Source organism: Rhinoderma darwinii, unplaced genomic scaffold (genome assembly GCF_050947455.1).
Source record: "Rhinoderma darwinii isolate aRhiDar2 unplaced genomic scaffold, aRhiDar2.hap1 Scaffold_853, whole genome shotgun sequence".
Lineage (NCBI taxonomy): Eukaryota > Metazoa > Chordata > Amphibia > Anura > Rhinodermatidae > Rhinoderma > Rhinoderma darwinii.
Genome location: NW_027464422.1, coordinates 1 through 18067, shown reverse-complemented (window position 1 = coordinate 18067; position 18067 = coordinate 1). Strand labels below are relative to the sequence as shown.

At 44.9% G+C, this 18067-nt stretch overlaps 2 protein-coding genes across 2 annotated transcripts; both read left to right on the top strand.

The window, feature by feature from the left end:
• The first annotated feature begins 959 nt into the window (after positions 1-959).
• LOC142731690 (DNA damage-regulated autophagy modulator protein 1-like) lies at positions 960-4225 on the top strand. Its single transcript, XM_075849464.1, has 7 exons — positions 960-1133; positions 1374-1441; positions 1933-2075; positions 2485-2656; positions 2978-3036; positions 3415-3501; positions 3613-4225. Exons 1-7 carry the CDS (start codon positions 1012-1014, stop codon positions 3676-3678), a joined length of 717 nt encoding a protein of 238 aa, XP_075705579.1. The 5' UTR covers positions 960-1011; the 3' UTR covers positions 3679-4225.
• Positions 4226-14720: 10495 nt separating this feature from the next.
• On the top strand, positions 14721-18024 carry LOC142731688 (DNA damage-regulated autophagy modulator protein 1-like). Its single transcript, XM_075849462.1, has 7 exons — positions 14721-14911; positions 15152-15219; positions 15708-15850; positions 16262-16433; positions 16755-16813; positions 17200-17286; positions 17398-18024. Exons 1-7 carry the CDS (start codon positions 14790-14792, stop codon positions 17461-17463), a joined length of 717 nt encoding a protein of 238 aa, XP_075705577.1. The 5' UTR covers positions 14721-14789; the 3' UTR covers positions 17464-18024.
• The last annotated feature ends 43 nt before the right edge of the window (positions 18025-18067 follow it).

Below are 18067 nucleotides of genomic sequence, written 5' to 3'. Positions count from 1 at the left end.
TTTTCATTGACTCCATTGAAAAACAGCTCCAAAAACGTCCGTAAAGAACGCCGCGAAAAACGCGAGTTGTTAAAAAAAGTCTGAAAATCAGGAGTTATTTTCGCCTGAAAACCGCTCCGTATTTTCAGACGTTTTTGAGTTTGCGTGTGAACATAGCCTTAAATGTCATTTTGTTGATAATTGTTTCAGAGTTTTTATGTTCATCCTGTTTTGATCATTTTGTTCTGTTCCAGATGTCACAGCGGCGGTTCTAGGAGGATCTTGTCTCTACCGTTCGTGAAATCACCCGGAAACAACTGGAGCATGCCCATCGCGCCTGCAATGTTCTGGCACCCAGGGTGACCTGTTTATCTTGCAATGTGTTTATCCAACCAGCGGACAACGTCCTCAAATTTATTGTTAATAATAAAAGCTGTGGCCGACCCCCACTTTACCCCACATCTTGGTCTGGGTCTCAGTTATTTCATATAAATGTTAGAGGTTGTGTTATGTGGGGGTGATGTCATCATTGGTCCTGTCAGTCTTGTTTTACCAAATGTAATCCCCTGTGATACAATGCCATCACCCAAAACAACATGTAAAAATCAATGGAGGGGGGTAAATACTTTTTATTAGCACAGTATAACAGATGACCTTACATTGACCTCTGTGAAAAAAGACGCTAAAATGTCACTACATCAATGACTTGTGTTCTGGGGTCTGCGAAGCCCATAGCAGATATAAGTTCATAGCAGATACTAAACCATGGCAGCTCCAGAGCAGAACTGACCTTACTGTGACATCATGATGACATCACGGAGCTATGATGTCACAGAGAGCTGAGAAGTTGGGAATTCCCCTTGACAGCAGCAGAACTGACCTTACTGTGACATCATGATGACATCACGGAGCTATGATGTCACAGAGAGATGATGAGAGGTTATAAATATTCCCCTGACAGCTGCACGGTCTTACTTTCTGTGAATTGACACAGAGCGCGATTTTCTAATTGATTGGCGACTTTTCATTATTATGGAAATCAATGGACTGGGATTCTTCACCATCTTCTTGGCCTTTTGGTGTGTGGCCTGGCTCTCTGGTAGCTACACCCTGACTGTTATCAACAGCCATGCCCCCCCACTGATGTACATCAGGTAAGATGGAGAATTACACGACTTTTATAGTTTGGGAATGTATAAGGTAATTACTTAAATAAGGAGGAAATATCTAATTAACAAAATGGCTTCCATTACCCAGAGGGGCCGCAAGAGGACAGAGAAACGCATCTCCTCAGTCCTATAGATTATTATCTGACTGCTGATTATTAAGATGAAACAATTCTGACAATTTTTCTATATTATTTAACATTGAGCGTTTTTCTTTTTCTTTTACAGTGAAACGGGAAATTTCTTTCCCGAAAATATCCTGTTTAGAATAGGATTCATAGGAATGGCCATTGCCTGTAAGTAAATATCACGGAAGTGATTATAATATGCTCTTACTTCTGGGGGATGGCGGGTTATTATAAAAAGTCTTATATCTGATTATATTACTCTGGGGTCAAACCTACATTTATTTTTTACAAAAATGTGATTACTACGTCAGTGAGAGATGCAGGCTGGTTGCTAGGGGACTCATTGCTGGACAAGACTGTGGTTGTTAGGTAGTGTATCCCTAGCAACCAGACTGTCAGACATGACTCAGACTTGGCATCAGTCGCACCCTGGCCCCATCTCAGTCTGCAGTAGTAATCAGAATTTTCTAAAAAATAAAAATAAAGTTTTGTTAATTTCAACTGATAATAATTGTCCGGATTAGACGATGTAGATAAATGTTCCCGTCTGTTATTGAAGGTTTCTTGTTGGGTTTAGCATTTGGTCCGCGTTTCATAGATGTTATTAGGTGGTTTTACACGTGGTACAGGATTAATTCGGCTCATTTGCTCTTTTTCAGCTCTGGGCCTGACGTTTCTACACTATAAGTACATCATGCTCCATGCTGAAGCCTTTGGGGATCGTCAGGCCTTGGTTCAAAAGATCCTCCTGGCAATTGGATGGTCATCATGCGTCGGGACAGCCATGATGGCTACATTCTCGGTAAGTTAATAAATGTTTTACGTTGATAGGGTTGTCCCATCTTCACTAAATAGGGACCCGCTGGCAATTAGCTAATTACTGTAGGTCCGGCAGCTGAACCCCTGGTGATCATGATCAGCGGTTATCACCGAGTGGCCACACACTAAAGTGGTACTACATGGCTTATTAGAATGAATGGACGGCCATGTAATAGATGTGTGTCCTCAATCCCCCAAGAGCAGAAGCCATTTTTTGTTAGTGGCTTTCTGCTCTGTCTAATAGGGAAGCAGGAGACCCCCCTCTATATCCATTATGTCTCCGGGGTTATTATATCAGAACACGTTAATTAGGATTTATTGGGAAGTTCTGGGGGTAAATTAGTGATTAGTTCCATAAGATTTGCTCTAACCTCTGTCTGCTTGTTTTCTAGACCTACTATTATCCAATAACTCACCGGATTAATGCTTGCATTGCATTCGGGTTTGGCAGCCTTTACAACCTTTGGCAGTCCATACTCCTATACAAATTGTCCGAAAGCCGAAACTTCATCAGCCATTTCAGACTGGCGTCCTGCATAATGGCCGTGACCTTAGTGGTTTCATGTATCCTTTCTTAAATAATATTTGAATGGAATCCAACCGTCCTTGTCTTTAGGTTCACATGTAGAAAACTTCATATCCAGAGGTGATCATTTCCCTTCATTTTCTGATCTCTGCCGTCAGATGGCGACATGCTGGTGTAACACAGCGTCATCTGGTAACATTGTTCAGCTTCTTGCAGGAAGATGCAGAATAGAAAGCAGCGGTACTGTCATTGCTATATATGTATTATATTAACATTTATCTTACATAAAAGTGTAGTAAATCCTATAAGACACTTACTAAACATAAGAAACTTTATTTTCCTATATAATAAATTACCAGTCATTGGAAATAAGGTATCCGTATACACCCACCTCTGCGCTGGAGATCAGTGTGTAAAGGTATGTACAGTATATCTCATACATAATATCAAGTTATTGACATGCTGAGCTGCTGGTACAAACCAGTCGATGTAAAATTCCTTTAATCCGGTATTAATGAGATTATTCTGGATTATTGTATAGATTTTATTTGTACCCCTAGAAGCCGTTCTATAGGAAAACAATTGGACCTATAATCTTTGTGCTCGTTCTCAGCACCATGGTGATCGTGACGTCCGCAATGTAATGGATATGGTGTCATATGACAATGGGTCAGGTCCATTTTGGCATCGCCGTCAGTCACATGACTCCATGTAATAAACATTAAACCTCGGCTGGGGCGGAAAGTTCTTGTTTTGCGCAATTTTTTCTATATTAATTTTGATATTTTTTTAACAGATCAGTGAAATGACATCAAAGATCATAGAGTGGTCGATGTTGGTCCTCATTCTGGTGAATGTATTGAGCTACTATCAGAATATGCAGGTCAGTAGACGTCACCTCATTATCTCCTCGTATACCAGACCTCGTAATAACATTATTATTCATCTCTACAATCATGGGGTTTATAATGTGGATATTTGTTTCTTTTCTTAGAGTTTATCTATAACAATTACCTGGAAAAGCTTCACCATCTCCAAGAGCGAGAAGAACCATTTATAAACAATGGACACTACAGATGAGGTGGAATGGCACGTCACAGCCGAGCAGGAACTTCTCTGGGAACATCCTAAACTGCTTAACTCCAGAGATGGCGACCACTCCACCAGCTCCAACCTTTCTCCCAAATATCATCTTACATCAGGGGGAAAGAGCTACAAGAACCGTTTATAACCAGCGGACTCTACAGCGAGGTGGAATAGCAAGTCACAGCCGAGCAGGAACATCTCAAACTGCAAAGGCTCTAGAAATGCCACGAAATCTACCAGCTCCAAGCTTTCTCCAAAAAACAACTTACATCAGGGAGAAAGATCTACAAGATCCGTTTATAACCAGCGGACTCTACAGCGAGGTGGAATGGCACGTCACAGCCGAGCAGGAACATCTCAAACTGCAGAAGCTCCGGTTATACAACCAAGTGCCGAGACATCCACCACCTCCAACCTTTCTCCCAAATATCATCTTACCACAAGGAGAGAGAAGCAGCGGACTGTTTACTATTCTCATGGTCCTTGTTTGTTGGCTTATAAAACGGTTTAGTAAAGTCATTTTCTACCACCTGAAACCTGGTTTTGTCTTCATTACTGTCAATAATAATAATAATCCTGAGTCTTCCATAGATCTGTCCTCATGAACCTGGAGGAATAAGAACGTCTCAATGTTTTTGTAGCAAAATTCAGATTTATGAAAAATATAAATATATTTTTTACACTATAAGACGTACATTTTATCAATAAAAAAATCTTGCTACAAAATGTGTACACGTGATAGTCCGGACTCAGGGGAGCCTGGCGGCCCCTTATTAAACCTAATGAGAGGCCCCCCCTTTAGAGCGAATAGCGTGGGGGACACATGGGATCACTTCGCATCCCCTTTTACCCTTTTTTCTTCTTTCTTTTCCCTTATTCTGTTCCCTTGTTTTTCCTATATTCTGCTTTTCCCCCTATTTTGTCTTTTGGTGTCTTCTCACAACCCTTCTTTGGGGTGTGGCTTTACGGTATTTACCTTGTTCTAGAAGTTTCCTCAGGTTTGACCTTGTGACCAGGCAGATGTTGGCAACAGTCCAGGGATTGGTTTGAGGAGCTGAGCGGCGGGAAATCCTGGAGGATAAAAGGATGTCTGGTCCGATCAGCAGATTGTCTGAAGAAGCTGTTTGAAGCAGCCCCGCCCCGCCTTGTTCAAGGACAGAATTCCCGCCCACCCTCCCTTGTTCAAGGACAGAATTCCCGCTCACCCTCCCTTGTTCAAGGACAGAATTCCCGCCCACCCTCCGTTGTTCAAGGACAGAATTCCCGCCCACCCTCCCTTGTTCAAGGACAGAATTCCCGCCCACCCTCCCTTGTTCAAGGACAGAATCCCCGTCACGGAGTTTGTTAGTGGGTTGTCTAGCAGCTAATGCTGTGTGGACAAGTGCTTGTTTATTGGACGTTTCATTATTGGACATTATTTATTTAATTATTTATTTATTAATTCATTCAAGTTGATTATAAAGATTTATTAATATTTTTATGTTACCCATAATAAACACCACAGCCTTTTACTTCCAACTATATTGTACGCTTGACTTTTATTTAAGGTTTTTGAGGGGTTGCGAATGTTATTCCATGATCTGTATGATCGATGGTGGGTGGGGAGGGAATTCGATCACGATGTGAATATTGCATTCAGCTTCCCGTCAGCGGCCAGACACACCACTAGAGCCTGTGGAGGATGGTAAACTATTAGACCACCAAGGAGACAGCAATTTACCTTTTCTGTAAAGGATCTGCCAGGCACAACTTCTGTGTATACGCCCATAGGTAATCAGTCTGCACCCGAGTCTATGTCTCTGAGACTGACTCCAGCTTCCACCACTCAGGATGGCAGGCTTAGGAGTGGGAGAGCCTATCGCAGCCTGGCCAGACGGAGCTATCTCCCGCCCTCTGTCTATTTATACCTGCCTTTCCTGTTCCTCCTTTGCTTGTGATTCTTCTCGTGTGGTTTCCTGGCCCAGCTACAGCTTCTGACTATTTGATCCTGCTCCATACTGACCCTGGCTTTCTGACTACTCTCCTGCTCTGCGTTTGGTACCTCGTGCACTCCTGCTTTGACTCGGCTCGTTCACCAATCTTGTTGCTCACGGTGCTGCCGTGGGCAACTGCCCCATTTCCCTTTGCTTTGTGTTCCCTTGTCTGTTTGTCTCTTGCACTTACTGAGCGTAGGGACCGCCGCCCAGTTGTACCCCGTCGCCTACGGCGGGTCGTTGCAAGTAGGCAGGGACAGAGTGGCGGGTAGATTAGGGCTCACTTCTCCGTTTCCCTACCCCCGTCATTACATAATCACAAGCCCATATACCTAGTCTACCCTGGTCCCTGACACTACTATGGACCCCCTTGAGACCCTGGCCCAGCAAATGCAGGGTCTCTCCCTACAGGTCCAGGCCCTGGCTCAGAGGGTCAACCAGCCTGACGCTACCATGGTAGTGCCCCTCACCTCACCTCTTGAACCCCACCTCAAGTTGCCTGACCGGTTCTCAGGGGACCGGAGGACTTTTCTCTCCTTTCGGGAGAGTTGTAGGCTCTACTTTCGCTTAAAGCCTCACTCCTCAGGTTCTGAGAGCCAGCGGGTGCGTATTATTATGTCCCGGCTCCAGGAAGGGCCCGAAGAGTGGGCCTTCTCCTTGGCTCCTGACGCCCCTGAACTTTCCTCCGTTGATCGTTTCTTTTCTGCTCTCGGACTCATTTATGACGAGACTGACAGGACTGCCTTTGCTGAGAGTCAGCTGGTGAACTTACGTCAGGGTAAGAGACCTGTTGAGGAGTATTGTTCTGACTTTAGGAAGTGGTGCGTAGCTTCTCGGTGGAATGACCCTGCCTTAAGGTGCCAGTTTAGGTTGGGTCTGTCGAACGCCCTGAAAGACCTGCTAGTTAGCTATCCCTCTTCTGACTTCCTTGACCAGGTTATGGCTTTAGCGGTACGACTTGACCGACGTCTCAGGGAACGACAACTTGAACGTTTTTGTGTTTTCCCCTCTGACTCCCCCATGATGCCTCCCGAGGTCCCGTTGCTTCGCTCTTCCACGGCAGACTCGGAGGTACCTATGCAACTCGGGGCCTCCGTGTCCCCCCGACAACATAGAGAGTTCCGCAGGAAGAATGGTCACTGCTTCTACTGTGGAGATGACAAGCATCAAGTGAACAACTGTCCTAGGCGTAAGAATAAGCAGCCGGAAAACTTCCGCGCCTAAGTTATCATCGGGGAGGTCACTTGGGCGCACAGGTATTTCCCGTAAATATGAAACGTAATAAAATCTTGCTTCCCTTTCAGGTCTCTTTTGGTGGTAGGTCTGCTACCGGCAGTGCCTTCGTGGATTCAGGGTCTTCTACTAATATCATGTCTGTGGAATTTGCCAGATCTCTAGCTATGCCTTTAATTGATTTGCCTAAACCTGTCCCGGTAGTGGGTATCGACTCCACTCCTCTTGCTAATGGTTATTTTACACAGCATACCCCTGTTTTTGAACTCCTTGTTGGCTCCATGCATTTGGAGCAGTGCTCTGTACTGTTGATGCAGGGATTATCGTCCGATTTGGTTTTAGGCCTTCCCTGGTTGCAGTTGCATAATCCCACGTTTGACTGGAATACTGGGGAGCTTACCAAATGGGGTAATGAATGCTTGACGTCATGTTTTTCTGTTAATTCTATTTCTCCCCCTGAGGAGGTGAACACGCTACCTGAGTTTGTTCAGGACTTTGCTAATGTTTTCTCTAAGGAGGCCTGCGAAGTGTTACCTCCTCATAGAGAATACGATTGCGCTATCGAATTGGTACCAGGAGCTAAGCTCCCTAAGGGTAGGATATTTAATCTTTCTTGTCCCGAACGTGAAGCCATGAGAGAGTATATCCAGGGATGCCTGGCCAAGGGTTACATTCGCCCCTCTACTTCTCCGGTAGGTGCTGGCTTCTTCTACGTAGGGAAGAAGGATGGTGGTCTTAGGCCATGCATTGACTACCGTAACTTGAATAAGGTCACTGTAAGGAACCAGTATCCCCTTCCTTTGATTCCTGGTCTCTTTAATCAGGTTCAGGGGGCCCAATGGTTCTCTAAGTTTGATCTACGGTGGGCGTATAACCTTATCCGCATCAAAGAGGGGGATGAGTGGAAGACTGCGTTTAACATGCCCGAAGGTCATTTCGAATACCTCGTCATGCCCTTTGGGTTTTGTAATGCTCCTGCGGTCTTCCAGAATTTCATAAGTTAGATTTTAAGAGATTACCTGGGGGTATTTCTTGTAGTGTACCTTGATGACATACTGGTGTTTTCCAAGGACTGGTCCTCCCACATTGAGCATGTCAGGAAGGTGCTCCAGGTCCTTCGGGAAAACAAACTGTTTGCGAAAACCAAAATATGTTTGTTTGGGGTACAGGAGATACCATTTTTGGGTCAAATCCTCACTCCTCATGAATTCTGCATGGACCCCGCCAAGGTCCAAGCTGTGGCGGAATGGGTCCAACCTGCCTCCCTGAAGGCGTTACAGTGTTTCTTGGGGTTCGCTAATTATTACAGGAGATTTATTGCTAACTTCTCGGTCATCGCTAAGCCTCTTACGGACCTCACTCGCAAAGGTGCTGATCTCCTCCACTGGCCCCCTGAGGCTGTCCAGGCTTTTGAGGTCCTTAAGAAGTGCTTTATTTCGGCCACGGTGCTGGTTCAGCCCAACCAAATGGAGCCATTTATCGTGGAAGTTGACGCATCCGAGGTGGGAGTGGGGGCTGTCTTGTACCAGGTCCCTCACCCATCTCCGTCCCTGTGCCTACTTCTCCAGGAAGTTTTCGCACACTGAGAGTAACTATGATATTGGCAACCGCAAACTCTTAGCCATTAAATGGGCATTTGAAGAGTGGCGCCACTTCCTGGAGGGGGCTAGGCACCAGGTAACGTCCTTACCGACCACAAGAATCTGGTTTTCCTAGAATCTGCCCGGAGGCTAAACCCGAGACAAGCTCGATGGGCACTATTTTTTACCAGATTCAACTTTTTGGTTACCTATAGGGCTGGGTCTAAAAATATTAAGGCCGATGCACTGTCGCGTAGCTTCGTGGCCAGCCCTCCTTCGGAGGAAGATCCTGCTTGAATTTTGCCTCCTGGTATAATCATTTCTTCTATTGATTCTGATTTAGTCTCTGAAATTGCGGCTGATCAAGGTTCAGCTCCCGGGAACCTTCCTGAGGACAAGCTGTTTGTTCCCCTGCAATACCGGCTAAGGGTACTTAGGGAAAATCATGACTCCGCACTATCTGGTCATCCAGGCGTCCTGGGTACCAAACACCTCATTGCCAGAAACTATTGGTGGCCTAAAGACGTTAAGGCCTACTTCGCCGCTTGTGAGGTTTGTGCTAGGTCCAAGACTCCCAGGTCTCGACCAGCGGGCTTACTACGTTCTTTGCCCATTCCCCAGAGACCTTGGACCCATATCTCCATGGATTTTATCACCGATTTGCCTCCATCTCAAGGCAAGTCGGTGGTGTGGGTGGTAGTAGACCGCTTCAGTAAGATGTGCCAATTTGTGCCCCTCAAGAAACTACCTAATGCCAAGACGTTAGCTACCTTGTTTGTCAAACACATCCTGCGTCTCCATGGGGTCCCTGTCAATATTGTTTCGGTCAGAGGGGTACAATTTGTTTCATTGTTTTGGAGAGCCTTCTGTAAAAAGTTGGAGATTGATCTGTCCTTCTCCTCTGCCTTCCATCCTGAAACTAATGGTAAAACTGAGAGGACTAATCAATCTCTAGAACAATATTTAAGGTGTTTTATCTCTGACTGTCAATATGATTGGGTCTCATTCATTCCCCTCGCCGAATTTTCCCTTAATAACCGGGTCAGTAACTCGTCAGGGGTCTCCCCCTTTTTCTGTAATTTTGGGTTTAATCCACGGTTCTCCTCCGTCTCACCTGGTAGTTCCAACAATCCCGAGGTAGAGGTCGTTCATCGGGAACTGTGCACAGTCTGGGCCCAGGTTCAGAAGAACCTAGAGGCGTCCCAGAGCGTACAAAAAACTCAGGCTGATAGAAGACGTTCTGCGAACCCCTTGTTTATGGTCGGGGATCTGGTGTGGTTATCGTCTAGGAACCTTCGCCTTAAGGTCCCGTCCAAGAAGTTTGCTCCCCGGTTTATTGGGCCGTATAAGGTCATTGAAGTCCTCAATCCTGTCTCCTTCCGACTGGAGTTGCCCTCATCTTTTCGAATACATGACGTGTTTCATGCCTCCCTCCTTAAACGCTGCTCCCCGTCCTTGGCTCCCTCGAGGAAACCTCCTGTTCCCATTCTCACCCCTGAGGGGGTGGAATTCGAGGTGGCCAAGATTGTGGACAGCAAGATAGTCCAAGGCTCCCTCCAGTACCTGGTCCATTGGAGAGGATACGGGCCTGAGGAGAGGACTTGGGTACCCGCCCGGGATGTTCACGCTGGGGTATTGGTCAGGAGGTTCCACCTTCGTTTCCCCAAAAAACCAGGTCCACTTAGAAAGGGTCCGGTGGCCCCTCATAAAAGGGGGGGTACTGTAAAGGATCTGCCAGGCACAACTTCTGTGTATACGCCCATAGGTAATCAGTCTGCACCTGAGTCTATGTCTCTGAGACTGACTCCAGCTTCCACCACTCAGGATGGCAGGCTTAGGAGTGGGAGAGCCTATCGCAGCCTGGCCAGACGGAGCTAGCTCCCGCCCTCTGTCTATTTATACCTGCCTTTCCTGTTCCTCCTTTGCTTGTGATTCTTCTCGTGTGGTTTCCTGGCCCAGCTACAGCTTCTGACTATTTGATCCTGCTCCATACTGACCCTGGCTTGCTGACTACTCTCCTGCTCTGCGTTTGGTACCTCGTGCACTCCTGGTTTGACTCGGCTCGTTCACCACTCTTTTTGCTCAAGGTGTTGCCGTGGGCAACTGCCCCATTTCCCTTTGCTTTGTGTTCCCTTGTCTGTTTGTCTCTTGCACTTACTGAGCATAGGGACCGCCGCCCAGTTGTACCCCGTCGCCTAGGGCGGGTCGTTGCAAGTAGGCAGGGACAGAGTGGCGGGTAGATTAGGGCTAACTTGTCCGTTTCCCTACCCCCGTCATTACATTTTCCTTACCCAAGACCACCAGGGAACCAAATACTGACCCTCTATGTAATACACGGATGTGCTGGTTCCACCAGAGAGACGCTCTTTATAGATGAGGGCAGTGGCGTAGCTATAGGGGTCGCAAATGCAACCAGGCCCCTAAGCCTGTCTGCGCCGAGTCACTCACAGCACAGTGCAGAGGAGAAGGATCCTCCACCCATCGTGGGAACGGGGATAGGTAAGTAATTATGTTATAAGTTTTCTATTAGGTACATACTTATTGGGGCATTATACTGGGTATTGGAGGGGGGGGCGTTATATGGCAGCTGCTGAGGGGGCATTATACTGAATGAGACAGCTATGGGGGCTTTATGCTGTAGGGGGGCATTATACTTTATGTGGCAGCTATGGGTGGCAATATACTGTGGGGGCAGCTATAGGGGCATTATACTGTTGGCGCAGCTCTGGGGGGCATTATAGTGTGAGGGGCAACAATGGGCGCATTATACTGTAGGGGTTCAACTATGGGGACATTATTCTGTGGTGGTCAGCTATAAGGGGCATTATACTGTGTGGGGGCTGCTATGGGGAGCATTATACTGTGTGGGGGCAGCTATGGGGGGCCACTATACTGTGTGGTGGCATTAAACTGTGGGGGCATTATAGTGTGGGGGCATTCATAGGGTCTGTCGGGCAAGCTAGCTGGGAATTGTATACCCTAGTCTGTCTTGCTAAAGGTCTCCCAGTGTTTTCTAGTTCCCAGTGTTACCCGTTCCTGCTGCCTATACCCTGCATCCCGTACTATCGTTACCTGCTGTGAAAGCCAAGTCGTGTTCTTGCCACTGTCTACTTTGCCTCAGCTACCCGTTCAGAACTATAGACATTGTTTTGTACCTTGTTGGCCAGCTGCTTTCCCGCTACGCGGTACGGCCCAGTGGGTCCACACCCTGTGCCGTGACACCCAACAAGTGAAAATCCACTTCCTGGTTGGTGCTTGTTTGGCCAAGTTTTCTCAACTCATTTACATAGACTTAACAAGTCTTGTGTGAAAAATGCAGTCCGCACGGAAGTGCTTCCGTGTGGCATTGACTTCAATGGGTGCGTGATGCGTGAAAAACGCCCAAAGAACGGACATGTAGTGACTTTTTCGCAACGGACTCACGCAGCGTAAAAATCACGCACATGTCTGCACGGTGGGGTAGGTCTGTGCGTGAAAATCACGCGCGTTGCACGGACGTATATCCCGTTCGTCTGAATAAGCCCTTAGCATAAATAAATGGGGGGTGGCATCACATCATCATGATCTACAGGGATTGGCCAGTGATCACATGGTAGGGGGGCTATAGAGCTCCCTATAAGATAGTAATGCCCTTCGTCCTCTTTGGACCCTGCAGCTTGGCGTCTTTCCCTCCCCCACTCCCTCTCTTGATTTGACTCCTTAATGACACGACCAATGTAGTTTTTTTTATTTTAGTTTATTACTATTTGTGGGGTGAAATTAGCAAAAAAAAAAAAAAAAGCAAATGCGCCATTTCTGGGGGATTTCGTTTTTACGGCGTCTATTGTGCAGTAATAACTACATGTTCACTTTATTCTACGGATTAATACGATTACGGTGATATCGACTTTATATTTTTTCATGTTTTACCACTTTGGAAAACTATTTGTTAAAAAAAATTAGTTTTGCGTCGCAAAAATCTGAGAGCCATAACTTTTTTATGTTTCCATTGATTGAGCGATGTGAGGGCTTATTTTTTGCGAGGCGAGCTTTTGTTGTTACCATTTTGGGGTGCGTCTTTTTGACTAGTTTTTATTCTATTTTTTGGGGAAACTAACGTGACCAAAAAACAGCAAATTGGGTGTTTTAAACATTTTTTTTTGTTTTTTTTAAGCTGTTCAGCGAGTGGGTTAGATAACATTAGATTGTAAGGGTATGTTCATACGAGGTCATTAGGTCCGTAATTGACGGACGTATTTTGGCCGCAAGTACCGGACCGAACACAGTGCAGGGAGCCGGTCTCCTAGCATTATAGTTATGTATGACGCTAGGAGTCCCTGCCTCGCTGCCGGACAACTGTCTCGTACTGAAAACATGATTGCACTGTGTTCGGTCCGGTACTTGCGGCCGAAATACGTCCGTCAATTACGGACGTAATGACCTAATGACCTCGTGTGAACATACCCTCATAGTTCGGACTTTTGCAAACGCGGCGATATGAGTTGTTCTAACTTATATGTTGTTCAACATTACTTTAGAGAAAAAATGGGAAGAGGGGGAATTTTTGAGAAATTTAAATATTATTTTTTGGGATATTTGCAAAAAACTTTATTTAACTTTTTAAAATTCAGTTTAGAAGTCCCCCTAGTGGACTTGAACCAGCAATCATTGGATTGCTCACACGATCCACTGCAATACTAAAGTATTGCAGTATATCATGATTTTTACAGCCACCTATGAAGCCCTGCCGGAGAACAAAGATGGCAGACCCTTCATTAGGCCCCCGGGCTGCCATGATAACCATCGGCATCCCGCTAGAGCATCGTGGGGGCACAAGGGCACGTCAGAGGGGGTCGCCCCTCTCATTCTAATGCTTTAGATGCTGCGGTCGTGATTGACTGTGGCATCTAAGGGGTTAAACGGGAAGACAAAGTGATTTTTCATTCTGTCCGTTGCAGTGAGGTGTTGGCTATATTACACAGCGAATACCCGCTAAGTATGGAGCGAGCTCAGCCCGTGATCCCGCTCCATACTTTCCCTTAATGACTGTCACGTACATGTATGTGGCATCTTGTTAAGGAGTTAGGGTATGTTCACACGCAGTGGTTTCAGACGTAATTCGGGAGTTTTAAGCCTCGAATTCCGCCTGAAAAATCGCCCCTAATACGCCTACAAACATCTGCCCATTGCTTTCAATGGGAATTACGATGTTCTGTTCCCACGAGCCTTTATTTTACGCGTCGCTGTCAAAATACGGCGCGTAAAATGTCGGCTCGTCAAAAGAAGTGCAGGTCATTTCTTGGGGCGTTTGTGGAGGCGTTTTTCATTGACTCCATTGAAAAACAGCTCCAAAAATGTCCGTAAAGAACGCCGCGAAAAACGCGAGTTGTTAAAAAAAGTCTGAAAATCAGGAGTTATTTTCGCCTGAAAACAGCTCCGTATTTTCATACGTTTTTGAGTTTGCGTGTGAACATAGCCTTAAATGTCATTTTGTTGATAATTGTTTCAGAGTTTTTATGTTCATCCTGTTTTGATCATTTTGTTCTGTTCCAGATGTCACAGCGGCGGTTCTAGGAGGATCTTGTCTCTACCGCTCGTGAAATCACCCGGAAACAACTGGAGCATGCCCATCGCGCCTGCAATGTTCTGGCACCCAGGGTGACCTGTTTATCTTGCAATGTGTTTATCCAACCAGCGGACAACGTCCTCAAATTTATTGTTAATAATAAAAGCTGTGGCCGACCCCCACTTTACCCCACATCTTGGTCTGGGTCTCAGTTATTTCATATAAATGTTAGAGGTTGTGTTATATGGGGGTGATGCCATCATTGGTCCTGTCAGTCTTGTTTTACCAAATTTAATCCCCTGTGAAACAATGCCATCACCCAAAACAACATGGAAAAATCAATGGAGGGGGGTAAATACTTTTTATTAGCACAGTATAACAGATGACCTTACATTGACCTCTGTGAAAAAAGACGCTAAAATGTCACTACATCAATGACTTGTGTTTTGGGGTCTGCGAAGCCCATAGCAGATATAAGTTCATAGCAGATACTAAACCATAGCAGCTCCAGAGCAGAACTGACCTTACTGTGACATCATGATGACATCACGGAGCAGAGAGCTGAGAAGTTGGGAATTCCCCTTGACAGCAGCAGAACTGACCTTACTGTGACATCATGATGACATCACGGAGCTATGATGTCACAGAGAGATAATGAGAGGTTATAAATATTCACGTGACAGCTGCGCGGTCTTACTTTCTGTGAATTGACACAGAGCGCGATTTTCTAATTGATTGGCGACTTTTCATTATTATGGAAATCAATGGACTGGGATTCTTCACCATCTTCTTGGCCTTTTGGTGTGTGGCCTGGCTCTCTGGTAGCTACACACTGACTGTTATCAACAGCCATGCCCCCCCACTGATGTACATCAGGTAAGATGGAGAATTACACGACTTTTATAGTTTGGGAATGTATAAGGTAATTACTTAAATAAGGAGGAAATATCTAATTAACAAAATGGCTTCCATTACCCAGAGGAGCCGCAAGAGGACAGAGAAACGCATCTCCTCAGTCCTATAGATTATTATCTGACTGCTGATTATTAAGATGAAACAATTCTGACAATTTTTCTATATTATTTAACATTGAACGTTTTTCTTTTTCTTTTACAGTGAAACGGGAAATTTCTTTCCCGAAAATATCCTGTTTAGAATAGGATTCATAGGAATGGCCATTGCCTGTAAGTAACAATCACGGAAGTGATTATAATATGCTCTTACTTCTGGGGGATGGCGGGTTATTATAAAAAGTCTTATATCTGATTATATTACTCTGGGGTCAAACCTACATTTATTTTTTACAAAAATGTGATTACTACGTCAGTGAGAGATGCAGGCTGGTTGCTAGGGACTCATTGCTGGACAAGACTGTGGTTGTTAGGTAGTGTATCCCTAGCAACCAGACTGTCAGACATGACTCAGACTTGGCATCAGTCGCACCCTGCCCCATCTCAGTCTACAGTAGTAATCAGAATTTTCTAAAAAATAAAAATAAAGTTTTGTTAATTTCAACTGATAATAATTGTCCGGATTAGACGATGTAGATAAATGTTCCCGTCCATTATTGAAGGTTTCTTGTTGGTTTAGCGTTTGGTCCGTGCTTCATAGATGTTATTAGGTTGTTTTACACGTGGTACAGGATTAATTCGGCTCATTTGCTCTTTTTCAGCTCTGGGCCTGACGTTTCTACACTATAAGTACATCATGCTCCATGCTGAAGCCTTTGGGGATCGTCAGGCCTTGGTTCAAAAGATCCTCCTGGCAATTGGATGGTCATCATGCGTCGGGACAGCCATGATGGCTACATTCTCGGTAAGTTAATAAATGTTTTACGTTGATAGGGTTGTCCCATCTTCACTAAATAGGGACCCGCTGGCAATTAGCTAATTACTGTAGGTCCGGCAGCTGAACCCCTAGTGATCATGATCAGCGGTTATCACCGGGTGGCCACACACTAAAGTGGTATTACATGGCTTATTAGAATGAATGGACGGCCATGTAATAGATGTGTGTCCTCAATCCCCCCAGAGCAGAAGCCATTTTTTGTTAGTGGCTTTCTGCTCTTTCTAATAGGGAAGCAGGAGACCCCCCTCTATAGATCCATTATATCTCTGGGGTTATTATATCAGAACACGTTATTTAGGATTTATTGGGAAGTTCTGAGGGTAAATTAGTGATTAGTTCCATAAGATTTGCTCTAACCTCTGTCTGCTTGTTTTCTAGACCTACTATTATCCAATAACTCACCGGATTAATGCTTGCATTGCATTCGGGTTTGGCAGCCTTTACAACCTTTGGCAGTCCATACTCCTCTACAAATTGTCCAAAAGCCGAAACTTCATCAGCCATTTCAGACTGGCGTCCTGCATAATGGCCGTGACCTTAGTGGTTTCATGTATCCTTTCTTAAATAATATTTGAATGGAATCCAACCGTCCTTGTCTTTAGGTTCACATGTAGGAAACTTCATATCCTGAGGTGATCATTTCCCTTCATTTTCTGATCTCTGCCGTCAGATGGCGACATGCTGGTGTAACACAGCGTCATCTGGTAACATTGTTCAGCTTCTTGCAGGAAGATGCTGAATAGAAAGCAGCGGTACTGTCATTGCTATATATGTATTATGTTAACATTTATCTCACATAAATATGTAGTAAATCCTATAAGACACTTACTAAACATAAGAAACTTTATTTTCCTATATAATAAATTACCAGTCATTGGAAATAAGGTATCTGTATACACCCACCTGTGTGCTGGAGATCAGTGTGTAAAGGTATGTACAGTATATCTCATACATAATATCAAGTTATTGACATGCTGAGCTGCTGGTACAAACCAGTCGATGTAAAATTCCTTTAATCCGGTATTAATGAGATTATTCTGGATTATTGTATAGATTTTATTTGCACCCCTAGAAGCCGTTCTATAGGAAAGCAATTGGACCTATAATCTTTGGGCTCGTTCTCAGCACCATGGTGATCGTGACGTCCGCAATGTAATGGATATGGTGTCATATGACAATGGGTCAGGTCCATTTTGGCATCGCCGTCAGTCACATGACTCCATGTAATAAATATTAATGCGGCAAAACCTCGGCTGGGGCGGAAAGTTCTTGTTTTGCGCAATTTTTTCTATATTAATTTTGATATTTTTTCACAGATCAGTGAAATGACATCAAAGATCATGGAGTGGTCGATGTTGGTCCTCATTCTGGTGAATCTATTGAGCTACTATAAGAATATGCAGGTCAGTAGACGTCACCTCATTATCACCTCGTATACCAGACCTCGTAATAACATTATTATTCATCTCTACAATCATGGGGTTTATAATGTGGATATGTGTTTCTTTTCTTAGAGTTTATCTATAACAATTACCTGGAAAAGCTTCACCATCTCCAAGAGCGAGAAGAACCATTTATAAACAGTGGACACTACAGATGAGGTGGAATGGCACGTCACAGCCGAGCAGGAACTTCTCTGGGAACATCCTAAACTGCTTAACTCCAGAGATGGCGACCAATCCACCAGCTCCAACCTTTCTCCCAAATATCATCTTACATCAGGGAGAAAGAGTTACAAGAACCGTTTATACCAGCGGACTCTACAGCGAGGTGGAATGGCAAGTCACAGCCGAGCAGGAACATCTCAAACTGCAAAGGCTCTGGAAATGCCACGAAATCTACCAGCTCCAACCTTTCTCCAAAAAACAACTTACATCAGGGAGAAAGATCTACAAGATCCGTTTATGACCAGCGGACTCTACAGCGAGGTGGAATGGCACGTCACAGCCGAGCAGGAATATCTCAAACTGCAGAAGCTCCGGTTATACAACCAAGTGCCGAGACATCCACCACCTCCAACCTTTCTCCCAAATATCATCTTACCACAAGGAGAGAGAAGCAGCGGACTGATTACTATCCTCATGGTCCTTGTTTGTTGGCTTATAAAACGGTTTAGTAAAGTCATTTTCTACCACCTGAAACCTGTTTTTGTCTTCATTACTGTCAATAATAATAATAATAATA

Excerpts from the sequence above, each read along its gene's own strand:
- LOC142731690 (XM_075849464.1), top strand. The coding sequence starts at position 1,012 with ATGGAAATCAATGGACTGGGATTCTTCACCATCTTCTTGGCCTTTTGG. Across the intron at positions 1,134-1,373 it reads CCCCCACTGATGTACATCAG|TGAAACGGGAAATTTCTTTC; the intron begins GTAAGATGGAGA and ends TTTCTTTTACAG. Across the intron at positions 3,502-3,612 it reads GCTACTATCAGAATATGCAG|AGTTTATCTATAACAATTAC; the intron begins GTCAGTAGACGT and ends TTCTTTTCTTAG.
- LOC142731688 (XM_075849462.1), top strand. The coding sequence starts at position 14,790 with ATGGAAATCAATGGACTGGGATTCTTCACCATCTTCTTGGCCTTTTGG. Across the intron at positions 16,434-16,754 it reads CGTGACCTTAGTGGTTTCAT|TCATTGGAAATAAGGTATCT; the intron begins GTATCCTTTCTT and ends ATAAATTACCAG. Across the intron at positions 17,287-17,397 it reads GCTACTATAAGAATATGCAG|AGTTTATCTATAACAATTAC; the intron begins GTCAGTAGACGT and ends TTCTTTTCTTAG.